The sequence below is a fragment of the Callithrix jacchus genome, chromosome 18 (genome assembly GCF_049354715.1).
Source record: "Callithrix jacchus isolate 240 chromosome 18, calJac240_pri, whole genome shotgun sequence".
Lineage (NCBI taxonomy): Eukaryota > Metazoa > Chordata > Mammalia > Primates > Cebidae > Callithrix > Callithrix jacchus.
In genome coordinates, this window is record NC_133519.1 from 33664491 (window position 1) to 33678207 (window position 13717).

General features: G+C 42.8%; 1 protein-coding gene across 1 annotated transcript in view; it reads left to right on the plus strand.

Moving 5' to 3' along the window:
• The first annotated feature begins 1969 nt into the window (after nt 1-1969).
• The window catches only part of DPT (dermatopontin), a 29703-nt gene continuing 17955 nt past the window's right edge, over nt 1970-13717 (plus strand). Inside the window, exon 1 of the mRNA XM_002760388.6 lies at nt 1970-2302. Within this exon, the coding sequence (XP_002760434.1) occupies nt 1998-2302 (305 nt within the window). The 5' untranslated portion in view covers nt 1970-1997. The remainder of the gene's footprint in view (nt 2303-13717) is intronic.

The window sequence follows — 13717 nt, forward strand, 5'->3', positions numbered from 1 at the left end:
AGAGAGACTGAGAGAGTTGCTTTTTGCTTTATTCTCATGTATAACTTTCTTTTCCTTTCAAGGCTATCTTGCTGTTTGATCTAGACTGACTATCATCTGCTAAATGTACTATAGGTTAGGCAGAGGGTGGGATTAATAGTGGGATTTTTCTGTTACCATATTCCTTTGGGAAAGTAACTCTTAGCCATTGATGTGAATAAGAATCACCTGGAAAACGTTTTTAAAAATGTAGATACCTGAGCACCTCTTGTGAGGTTATGATTTAGCAGGCCTGGAGATGAGCTGGAGTCTGCATTTTAACAAGCTTCACAGAGGCTTTGGAGAGAATTGGTCTACGATTACAATTTTAGGAAACTTTAAGAACAGCACTGATGAGAAATGGGAAATACTATGTGCTTAAGAGATGCCCAAAGGTTTCAAAAGATTTAAAAAGCCAAATCTTCAAAGAATGCATAGAATGGGTAAAGAACACATGAAAAGATGCCAAAATCACGGGTGATTATGGAAAGGAAAATCAAAACCACACTGAAATATCACTACAAATCTATCTGAATAGCTAAATTTTTTAAAGGCAATTTTCTGGTAGGGGTGGACAATGATATCATCACTTTTGAAATCCGTTAGAGTTTCTTTTAAAGTTAAACATACATTAGCTTCTGATCCAGCAATCCTACTCCTAGGTATTGACCCAAATAAAGTAAAAATTTGTTCACATGAAAACCTATTCACAGATATTTACATCAACTTTATTTATAATTACGTTTATGTAATTCATTATATATAATGCATTTTGAAAAACTAGAAACAACTCAAATGTCTTTCAACTGGTAAATGTATAAAGAATATGTGGTACATTCATGCTACGGAATATCACTCTACAATAACAAGAAACAAAATCCTAACACATGCAACAAGATATTGAATTTTAAAGTGGATGAATCTGAAAAGCATTATGCTAAGTGAAAGACGACCTTGGAAGGCTGCGTGTGGTATGATTCAATTCATTTGACGTTCTGGAAAAGGCAAAACTATAGAGACAGAAAGTAAATTGGTGGTTACCAGGGTCTGGGCGTTTGGAAAGATTTGACACGCAGGTTGTAAGAGGATGTTTTAGATTGATGGAACTGCTCTACGTCTTGATTAAGGTGCTGGCTATGTTACTGAATACTAAGTATTTTAAAAGGTGAATTAATTTATATGTAAATTGCAACTCAATGAAAAGAAAATTCAATGTGAGGGCAAAAATACCAAAGGATGAAATGCAGGTTTACTTAGATTCAACCCATTACATTTTGAGAGCAGAACACAGCTTCTAGACTTGACTGGGTCGAATTTCACCAGCATAGTAGAATGTTTAAGTTGAGACATCACATCCAACTTATCTCCCCATGGGCCTATAGTACTTCCTTATGCAATATATGAATTTTCAGAGTAGCCTTGCAAACTGGTACACCCATGCTTATACTCAAGGGTTAAAAGATATTGGACTGAGAACTTAGCTACACATTCAGGCTTACAGAAATCTAGATGGCTCTGTGCCTTCAGTCTCTGATTTCGGTGTTTTAAAATCACTCTCTGGGTATTTGTGTGCTCCCGGAAGGCTAGTTTGGAGAACAAATATAGGTGTTTGCTAGTGGCAGGGAGGGTAGGACAGAAAGGGGTGAGGGACAGATATGCTGCTAATCAGTGTTTTTCAAGTGAATGTATCTGCAGAGGGTTGCAGCAGTTGGCTTTTATAATGTACCTACAAAGTTGTCCTTTCTCCAGGGAGTTTCTTAGACTTACATGCTGCTGGTCTATTCCTAGAATTCCACCTTAAAACAAACTGAATGCACTTGTGGCTAACATCTCAGCATGGAAAAGTTTTGCTTAAGCAATGACACACTGCATTTGGATCCTTCGCATCCACATCTGGAAGCCACATGTCAGCAGCCGCTATATAAAACAGTCAGACCAGCAATCTTAGAGTGACATTGCTTGCCAAAATCCCAGGCAGCATGGACCTCAGTCTTCTCTGGGTGCTTCTGCCACTGGTCACCATAGCCTGGGGCCAGTACGGTGATTATGGGTATCCATACCAGCAGTATCATGACTACAGCGATGATGGGTGGGTGAATCTGAACCGGCAAGGCTTCAGCTACCAGTGTCCCCAGGGAGAGGTGATAGTGGCCGTGAGGAGCATCTTCAGCAAGAAGGAAGGTTCTGACAGACAATGGAACTACGCCTGCATGCCCACGCCACAGAGCCTCGGGGAACCCACGGAGTGCTGGTGGGAGGAGATCAACAGGGCTGGCATGGAATGGTAAGGGCCAGTCGCTGCACTGCACTTGGACTGGGAACACCTCTGCATATCCCTCCTCCTGGGGGCTGCGAGACTCTCAAGGAATATCAGTACCCAAAGCCTGGGCAAATCTCACCCCAAACCTCACCACTGCATGCTCTGGGTGGAGCAGGGCTGCTGCTGAGCAGACTACATTATAGGACAAAACCGCGGGATGGGGAATGTCTGTGGGAGACAGATTCCTCTGTGGGTCTGTTCCTTCCAGAAGCAGCTCTACCTACTCTCGGTTTGGGCCAGGGGCTTGGGTAGGTCTCAAGAAGCTTTCTTACCAGACTACCAAACGATATGTATAGAAACTGAAAGTAAGAAACTTTACGACAATTTAAACTTGCTGTGCCATTGGAATGGCATTTTTCTTTTGTAGCAATTTATTTTTACCATTTTACAAAAGTATTAGCCCACAGTAGTTTGGGAACAATAAAAATAAACAATTGATCTCTCAGCACAGAGAGCTGAGAAATATTGATTTAGAGCAAGTGAATGGAAAAGGGGGCAAGGAAATTTAGGTAAAGGGGAGTGAAATTAAATAGCTGTCTGCTGCCCAGATTAAATGTGCTTTCTCAATTTTGAGTACTGAGGTCCTTCTCTCTCTCTAAATTTAAAGTGGGTTTTATGGCTGGAAAATAGTTTACTGAAGGCTTTTAGAGAGAGGTGCTGTCTCCCCCTGACTGCATTCTACCCTAGGTAGTGTCATGGAACATGTACTTTTTTGTGGGATGTGATTGTCTCAGCTGGGTCTCAGCCCAGGGGCTTTGTCAGAAGCTCATCCTAGTTTGACTGCTAGGCTGATTATTTACAACAGCCTAGATGGAGCCAGGAGGTTTGGAGGAGAGAATGGGGGAGGTGGTCCAGAAAGGAGGAAGCCCACCTGGAGGGCTGCTGCATGTGCTATCTGTAGAGCAAGCCAGACGCCTGCCAACAAGTACTTAGTGTAGTGGGGATGGGAGGGGTCAATCATTAAACCTGGCCAGGTATGAGGGCTCACGCTGTAATCCCAAGCCCTTTGGGAGGCTGGGGAGGGAGGATCACTTGAGATCAGGAGTTTGAGACCAGCCTAGTCAACATAGCCAGACACTGTCTCTGCAGAAAAGAAAAAAGTTAGCCGGGTATAGTTGCACATAGCCTGTGGTCCCAGCTACTCAGGAGGCTAAGGCAGAAGGATCACTCGGCAAAGCAAGACTCTGTCTCAAAAAAAAAAAAAGAAAGAAGGAAAAAGCATAGAGCTCTGGGGGATACAACCAGTAGAGAGGTGATGATGGGAAATCCAAGAGGAAGAAACACTGATGGGTGAAGGAGCCAGGCAAGAGTGCGGGCCTCTAAGTAATACAACAGCTGCCATTCATTGGGTGCTTACCCTGAGCAGGCTCCACGCTATGTGGTTCATCTCATGTAATGCTCAAAACAAATGTATATGCCATTTATAGGTAGACAAATTGCAGTCCAGAGATCAGGTATTTCCTCTGCTAGAAAGCTGGGTTTTGGACCAGAGAGTCTTTGCTCCAAAGAGTTTGTGCTTTGCCACAATGATGGGTTCCTGAGAGGCTGCTGCCTCCACCCAGTATGGGCTCCCACCCGACAGCTGACTCTGTAAGCAGAGCTACGGCCACCAGACTCAGAGCAGTTCTTCATCCTGGAGAGGGTGAGGACCTACAAGACCACAGCAGAAGCCCAGCCCTGGAGGGATGAGCCCTTCTTTGTTACCAGGACTGTGGAGGGGCTCAGCTGGCCAGCAGAAGGGTGGGTGTGGGCTCACACAGGCAGCAGCAGGTTGGGGCACTGGGGCTGTGGAGGCTGCTTGGGCAGCCTTTATGGGCTGTCCTCATCTATCCCATGGCCTCTAGTGAGCAGATTTAGTTATTCCAAACCCCTTCTGACAGATGCTGATTCGGAGACCAGGCGGTAGTCTCTCCATGATTCCTCACAGCCAGGCCCACTGCCTAATGTGGAATATGGCAATGACCTAGCTACAACTGTCCCTCCCGTCCTCACCTCTCAGGGGCACCGTCACATGGGCAGGACTGCTTTCTAACAGCCCTTTTCAGAGCCACAGTTAAGCAGCACTGAGCCTCACTTCCCAAGCCCTAGAGGAAGAGCCCTGGTGCTGAGTCAGGAGGCCTGGGTCTGGATGCTGGTTCTAATGACCTGTGGTGTGACCTGGGCCCAGGCGCTCAGCCCTCTAGGCTCCTGCCTCATTTGGAAAATGAGCAGTCAGACTGCATGATCTCTGACGGATCCACAGAGCTGTGGCTCCCCCTGAAAATGCTCTTGGCTTTTTCTTGCATTCTGTTGATCTTTGTGTTCATCCCTGCTGGAGGGAGAAGCCAAATGATGTTTAGTTTTAAACTTGCCAACTCTGATAGGTTTTTCATGAACTCCCAAACTCTTTGAAGAAGGGCAAAAGAGGAAGAAGATGAAATAACATGATTTTATTTGGCCCATAGTGTCAAGTGAAAAGCTGACAGCTGAGAAATCTCTTCTACCTCCTCTTCCTCAGCATATGTGGGTATGCAGGGTCTAGTGATTTTGGTTTCCTTTCCTCCTTCCACCCTCTGTTGCCTCCTTTTTCCCCTCTACTAATCACAGGGTTGAAAACTCACAAACATGTAAAACAGCTTCTTAACAATAAGATCCAGCTTTTCTAGGACTAACACCAATTCCTCTGGAGGCACTTTTAAAGATAATTATGCCTTTGAGTTCAGGCTCCAGTCTTAGGGAAAAAACTGGAAGGAAAGAAATTGCTTATGGGCTGCGGAGCAATTACATCTTCATGTTGGCTACAGGCTTAGTCTGTTCTCAGGTAGTAGTTGTTGATGGTTCTGTGCAGTTTGGATGCCTTGTATAACCAAATTAGCTTTCAGGTTTATTTTAAAAGAAGGAAGGAGTCTTGAACACAGACTTGATGACAGTACATAGGATCTGCTGAAAAGAAAACCTTTCTAATCAAAGCGCCATCTTTAAAAGGTGCTGCCATCATAGCTGAGCAGTTTCTCTGTTGAAAACCCACCTCTTCAAGGTGTCGGCTTCTGAAGTGTGGATGCTGGTCTCTGACACAAACAACTGCCCAGAGGCTTACCTGGGTCCCATGAGTGCTATTCTTCCATCCTAGAGCATGCCTAGGTTGTTCTCAGGGAATCTGCTCTAACTTGGGTCAGCACAGGCTATAGGGCACTGGGTCCAGTGTGGAACAAGATGAAACTGAACTTTTCTAACAAGATTGAGCTACTATGTGGTGGAAGGCTCTTTGGGCTTGGATGCAGGAAAGCTGGATTCACAGCTCCTGCTCATATCTGTGGCATTCAGTTCCTCATTCTGGCTAAAAGAAAGAGAAGAGGGAAAAGAGGAAAGAAAAGAAAAGAAAAAAGAAAGAAAGAGAAAGAAACAAAGAGGCAGGAAGGCAGGAAGGAAGAAGGAAGAAAGGAAGGTGTAAGTTGCACCTCACAAGCTGTTACTTGTGTTACTCTGATACTTTTAGCAGAAAGTATAAGAAAACTCTAAAGCAAATTAAAGTCAAAAACAAATGCCTGGCACATCATGGGCAGGTGGTAAAAATTTAGTGAACCTGGAATTGATGTGGCTCATATTGGGGAAGCCAGCTTTCCATGGAGTCTGAGTTCAGAGCAAGAGTATTCTGTTTACTGGCATCTACTTTTTACCCTGGGCTTCAAAGAATCTCAAGGAGATGATTCGGAGTGGCAGTTTGTGTTAGAGCTGAGTTTATGAATTCACCAGTGGTGAGCCACAGACTGGAGAGGAGGAGAAAGGAGTCTATGGAACAGGGCTATAGCAGCATCAAGGTGCATTTGAAGATGGGTAGGTTGGGTGGGAACTGTTTTCCACGGTAGGACTATTTCCCTAATCTAAGCAAGATCAAGGCTCATTGTAGCACAGGGCAGTTGTCCTGAGTGATGGTTCTGAGTATTGAGTACTCACAGCCCCCACTTCTTCAGGGATGCTTTCCAAGACCACCTCCTCTCCCGCCTCGTCTCACCGTCTCCACTCCCTCAGCCTGCTTAGTTTCCTGCAATGTCCTTATCACTGCCTGCCTCGTGTTTGTTTCTTGTTTTGTCTCCCTCACCAAGATGTAAGCTTCGTGAACACAGGGGCTTTGTCTCATTCACCACTGTATCCCCAGTGCCTAGAAGAGTGCTGGTCCATAACAGGCCCTCAGTAGATATGCAGTGAAAGACTAAATCAGCAGTCCAAACCTCAGCCAGTGTCGCCACGGGCCTCAGCAAAGAGGCCTGAGATTTTCCACAGGGGGGGACCATTTTGCTTACATCTTTGATTCTCAATATTACAGTGTCTATAATAGGGGTTTCAAGTATATTGTTCACATCTCATTCTGATTTGTTGCATTTACTAATATGCAGGATGGTCTTTCAAGATTTCCTAAGGATCACTAAAACATGCACAGAGGATGGCTGATACACTTTGCCACCGCAGAATGAAGTTTTCATCAGGTTTCTATTCTCTCGATAATCTTAAGGTCTTGATCAGTTTCAAAAATTGAATAATAAACTCTTTATTTCAAAAGCCATAAGGACTAAATGCTTCACAGTAACCTCCCCTGGTTTGACATTGTGGAAGAGCTGATAAGATCCAAAGTCTGGAGTTTGGTTTTATATCAGGGTTAATTTCTTAACATTTCTTAGCATTCCTGGACACTCCAGAGTTATGAAAAATAACATTAGAGGAAGCTGGTGAAGAGTATACATGAATTTTATGTATTAGCTTTACAACTATTCTGTAAATCTAAAATTATTTCAAAATAAAAAGGTTGAAAAAAACAAATATAGGGATGTGGCACAAACATAATACAACAGAATCCGAGAATCCCAGCACAGGAGGGATTGGGCCTCAGGAACAATCTAGAGCAACCTCCTTACCTCATAGAATAGGAATAAAGGCCACGAGACTAAAGCAATTAGAAAATGAATAAAAACATCACTGTCAGGTTTAGGAACTGTCATCCTCGTTTTATAGAAGTAGATGTAAATATCAGCAGAAGGGGAGAGATGGGTATGAGGAGAGAAATCCATAACTTTATCAAGTATAGGTTCTATGGCCCTAACCCTGATCCATATGGTGATTTATAGAGTATTCCTCATTTACATGTTCATTTGTCCATACATTCACTACCAAATGCTTATTTGCACAAACTTTGCCAGGCCCCAGGAAGATGGAGAAGAATAACATACAGTCTATGCCCATGTGTTACTCAAAATCTAATATTGTTTGATCTTCACAACAATATTGGGAGCCAGGTGTTTTGCACATGAGGAGGTTGCCCTTGCATGGCTAGCAGATGGCAGAGGGAGGACCTCAGCCAGCCAGCCTGATTCCACAGTGCTGCGGGTGATACGAAATGCTGATGTTATTTTTGTTCCTGGATAAAGCCATAGAGAGTGCTGACCTAAAAAAGATACCAAGTCTATGTAAGGATGACTTCTGAGGGCAAGAAGGCTGGGTGTGGGAGAATAGGGTTATGGCAGATCTAGGATTCTTGCCAATTTTCCATCTAGGTCACTCTCCTAAGTGCTAGGAATTAATTGTCTAGGGGAACTTGAGCTCTGCAAAAATGGCTCTTTACTGTTCTTGTAAGGATGGCAAAAGCTCCCTCCTTCTCCGAGGGGATTTGCTTCTGTCTGGGAACTGGCAGGACACAATCTTCCCCAATCTTCCCAATCAATAAGAGAGTTCTGCATAGTTAAGATACCATGTGTGTGTGTGTGTGTGTGTGTGTGTGTGTGTGTGTGTCTGAGGTTTCTTGAAGTTTTAGAAAGTTTATGAAGTTTAGAGTCAGACAGAACAATTCTCAAAATGCAACTCCACTACTACCTTTACTCAAGTCATCTCAACTCTTGAATCCTCAGCTTCCACATTTAACCACACCTCCCTAGAACTGTTGTGAGAATTAAATAATATATGTATGTTATTGTGTGTCCTTTGGGGAATTACTTATCTTTTCTAAACCTGAGTTTCCTTATACATAAAATGGTGATTGTGGTGGGAAGCTCATTATTTAAGCCCATTTTGTAGGATTGTTTTGATAATTAATTACAATAATTAGTGCATGTATAGTGCGAAGCACAATGCCTGGCACATGGTAAGCCCATGATAAAGGTTATTTATTATTACTTTATCATGACTACTCTGTGGAAACTGAGACTTATGGAGACAAATATCATACAGTTGGTAAATTACAAAACTTAAGTTGAAAAGCAAATTGCGAGATTACAGAGCCTCTGATATATATCATTTTGCTTTTGAAACATGTAATTTAATCACAATCTATAACTATTATGTGTACATTATGAGTGTCTTGAATATTTTTTACGTTTTAATAAACACTGAGAAAGCACTGGATCTCTTGGTTAAAAAGTATTATAATTGATATGTATAAACTCACATGGAATTTACTGTGACGCTAACATAGCTCGTGCAATCCCTGAATGGCCTAGAATTGCTCTCAGGACATAAATGTATCTCACAAGATAATCTAGATCTCAGAGGTCTTTGGGGTTGCCTCTCTCGCCTCTATTTTTCCAAAAAAGACTGAGGAATTTGTATCTTTGAAGATGTTCTCCCTCTTTCCTGCACTAGGGCTTTCTATCCAGAGATGCTCTTTTGCAGGTCATTTCTGCTTCTGTGTTAAAGCCTTGTAGACAGACTAGCAGACTTAAAACCTGGACATGGAAAAGACAGCAGAACTCTTACCCAGATGCAGGCAGGAAGAGAGCAGAATGTGTGCAACTTAACACTGTTCAAAGAAACTGTTCATATCCCCCACCATGGTGGCAGGAGGATGAGCAGTAAATAGTACAGTGTTTGCCTTCAAAAACTTGGCACTGTAGCCCCATGAGGCTACTCGGTGATAGCACATGTTAGGTGAAATGTGTGATGGTGACATCAACATGTCACAAGGAAGGAAAGTCAGTATAATTTGGAATTGTCAAGGGAGGAAGACTCCTTGAAGGAAGGGAGGCTTGGTATTGTCTTTTGTGCTCTGATGTGTGCTTTCTGAGGCTCATCTTAGTGCCCAGTTGGAGTTCAATCCTGACAATTTCTAATGTAGGCTCCAATATTTACTGAAAGTGATTTTTGGAGACTAGGATGTAGCCTGTCATTCTATTAAATTACAGATATTTTCATCATCATAGTAATAATAACTACAACTTCCCCTGCCTTTTAATTAGGTATGTTGTGCCAGGTTCCGTGCTACACACTTGACGTACAACATCCCTTTACTTTTTACATAATACTGTCAGGTTAAGAACTGTCATCCTGATTTTACAGAAGTAGGTATAAATATCAGCAGAAAGGGAGAGATGGGTCATGCAACAGTTCTGTTTGGAATTAGCAGAGAGATCCAGAACTTTAAAGGCTTCTTTTACTGGGCAAACTTGCCTCCAACTGAGTTTGTCTCTGCCCCTTGCTGCTTCACTGCTCCACCGCCCTCACCCACTCTCCTATTCCTCTGCTCCTCTGTCTTTGGTACCAGTCTACTTATTTCCAGTATCTGTATGATCATAGTGTCTACTTATCGGTACCAGTCTTCTGAAAAGATTCCAGACCAAGTGCAGCATCAGGTATAGTGTAAGTTCTAGTGAATATTTGTCAAAAGACTTACTGAACATTCTGAAATTCTGTGAACCCTGTTATAAATGCCTGATAGCAACTCAAAGAGTTATTCTGGGGAAAACAGAATTAACAAAAATCAAAGCTTTACTCTAAAAGAAAAAAATAAAACTCTTTTGGTACAATTTAAGGCCTTATCCACCTTTGGGGAAGGGAGAAGTTTGAGGGTGTTGAGGAGTCTATGCCACATGGAGTGAGCCACTGGTCTGGATCATGGGCAAAACTTCTCTCAGTTCATCTCTGCAGTGGGGTTGGAAATTGGCTAACAGCCCTTGAAATACCTGTAATTCTGCGAAGCTGGGAAGAAAAAGACCAGCACAACCAGCCCATGTATTGTCTATTTAATGGAATTTTGAGAGCTCTTGACCAAGATGGTGCTGCTTCCTATTACCCTGTTCCTCATTTGACTCATCCCCACCCCATATAAAGTCCAAACTCTTAGCAAGTCCAACTTCTCAAACTCTAGAGAGAGGTTCACCAACAAAACCAGACACTCACACACCTCGCAGATGCTCTGTAATTCTGCCTTTCCGATAGCTTTGGACCTGGTAGAGAATGCAGAAAACAAAAAGAAGTCGTGTCCAGCATACCAATCAGAGCTGTGGGATGATCTCAAAGGGATTTTTTTGTACTCCTTGAGAGCTCATGAACATGAGCTTTGACCTCAAATGAACCTCCGAGTTTGGGTCCTAGCTCTTCCATTTACTATCTTGGCTAGGAGTTTTGTAGGCACTATCACTGACTCCACACAGTACCTCAGGAGAGGCTCCACAAAGCATGTAAAGGCAAGGGCTAGGTCTAGAACTCATGTTTGCCGATTCCTCAACAAGGTCTCTTTCCCCTGCACCCCACTGTTTTTGTTTTACTATTTCAGATACAGGAGAAGGTCTTCCATTTTAGCTTTCAGGGTGATGGCCCTGAGATAAATCATTTTCAGAAAGGCCACTTTCTCAGAATAGGTTCACAAATGTGTTTTCAGAGGCAAGTAATTACCTTGTGGCTTTCCTTCTAGAAAGTTTCCAGTGTCAGATGGACCGGGGCTACCAATGCTCCAGTTTCTGAAAGTAAATTTGAGCCTCAGCCTTCAAAGACATGGTGAGAAAAAAAGTATGTCTTCTCAGATAGGAAGAAGAGAGTCTTGGAAGCAAGGTACCAGTGCCCTCCTGCTCTAAGGAAATGTTCTTATTTCCTGAGGGCTGGTGTCATGTCATACAATGCACCAGGAAATTCACCATCGTCTTGGTGACTTTTAGGAACTTTTCACTCAAATCCATGAGGGGCCCTGAGACTCCATCCAAGTGGTTTTCCTCCAAGCAGAACAGAGCATTGAGTCAATGCGCAATTCATGGAGTACCAGTTCTGAAGGCAACCCAAGTTTCATTGAATTTAGGTGAGTCTTGTTAAATAAGGAGCTTTGTTAAAAAGTGAAAGAGAGAGGAATGCTCAAAGCTATATTTATTTTGCCCCCTCGTCATGGAGCTGCAGGAAGAAGATGAAAGCAAGAAAAGGGATCACTCACCCAAGATCCATGGAAACTACTTGGAGGGGGTTTCAAGACCCTTCATGGAGTTGAGTGATGAGCTCTTAAAAAATCAGTTCTGCCTCTGATAATGGGAGATAGCCAGGTCACTCATTTGGTCCCTTGTTATGTCAGACACTGCATGGAATACCACTTCCTGGGGGTGGCAAGGCATCCTAAAGTACTGGCTAAGACATCCAACCTCATTGAGCTTTGTTTTAGGGACACAGCAGCTCAGGGAGGGCCTATGAGCCATCAGTGTTTCACTGATTGGAGACCGGGATCCAAGGGTCAGCTTTTACAAGTAGACTCATAATTACTGTGTAGACTGAACGTAAGTATAATGCCATAATAATCAACTTATTAAGCATTAAAAGACTTTCCCAGGAATTTTACATACATTGTCTTATTTGGTCTTCACAATAACTTTAATACATATGTGCTATTATTATGCCCATTTTACAGACAAGGAAACTGAGGCTATTAGAGGGCATTAAGCCCACCCAGATGATACAGCTAAGAACAGTGACGTCATCTAGCAGTACAGCCAATGCTCTTAGCCACTCTGTCATCTGCTCCCCACAGTGTAAAAAGGTACCCCTACAAAGATCCAGCTCTGCAAGGAAAGCTTTCACATACCAAACTCCCAAGCAGGCTCACTCTACCAAAATGGGAAGGCAATCAAACCAAAGCTAGAGGAGGAGGGTTATGTTTGGTTATCTAACTTTCACCATATGTTCTTAGGCTCTGAGCCTTTAGGGTCCAAATAATCTTCACAGGGCAGAGTTATCTAAGGTGGTGTGTGAGAAAGTGACACACATTTCCCATGCAGGCACTTGGGCCAGCAGCCTGGCCAACAGCCAGTAGGGAATTCGTCAAACTTGGATTGCCTTCAGAACTGGTACTCCTTGAAACCGTTCAGCTTATCTTCCTACAGTTATTTTTACTTAGGGGAACTTACCACAATGAGAGCTCTGTCCCTTGTAGGGGTCTGAGTACACAAGACAAGCCAAAACAATGAAACAACAGCTCCATGGAAACCACAGCCTGGCTCAGTTCTGAAAGGGCTTAATTTTAGAGGAAAGCAGCATTTTCGTGATGGTAGGAGAATAGGTCATAGAGAGCACTAGCTTGCAGCAACCTTCTCTCTTTGGACACCTATGAGCTTTGCTTATGATTATTAGTGCTTCATATTGAAATTACCTCTCACCCACATTACTAGGAAGGAGGATAAAATAGACCATCCTGGTAGATCAGCCCACAAAACTACCTTTCCACCATACCATGAGCCTAGTCCCTTCTACTCATATAACTTGCTGAAATATGCCAGGCATTTACAAAGTAGTTAGTATACTCCTAGTGAGATGTGAGCAATGGTAGAACAAGGGAGGCTAGATCAGCCATATGCAGAAAATTGAAACTGGACCCCTTCCTTATACCTTATACAAAAATTAACTCAAGATGGATTAAAGACTTAAATGTAAAACCCAAAACCATAAAACCCTAGAAGAAAACCTAGATAATACCATTCAGGACACAAGCATGGGCAAAGACTTCATGAGTAAAACGCCAAAAGCAATTGCAACAAAAGCTAAAATTGACAAATGGGATCTAAGTAAACTGAAGAGCATCTGCACAGCAAAAGAAACTATCATCAGAGTGAACAGACAACCTGAAGGATGGGAGGAAATTATTGCAAACTACCCATCTGACAAAGGTATAACATCCAGAATCTACAAGGAACTTAAGCAAATTAAAAAAAAAAAAATCCCATCGAAAAGTGAGCCAAATGTATGACCAGACACTTCTCAAAAGGACATTCATGCTGCTAACGAACATATGAAAAAAAGCTCAACACCACGGATCATTAGAGAAATGCAAATCAAAATCACAATGAGTTGGTCAGAATGGCAGTTATTAAAAAGTCAAGAACCAATCGATGCTGGCTAGGCTGTGAGAAATAGCAATGCTTTTACAGTGAGTGGGAATGTAAATTAGTTCAACCACGGTGGAAGACAGAGTGGTGATTCCTCAGGGATCATGGTACCTTTCTAACTAAGACAATGGTTAATTAGAAAGGTTCTCACTGTGAAGACCAGCAGCACAGGTAGCCTGAAAGAGCAAAACTTCTTTCTGTTCTGTGGATTGGAGCAGAGGGGTTACTATATTTGAAGTGTTAGGACTAAGCAGCTAGGACAGGAAAGGGATCTTTAGAGGGA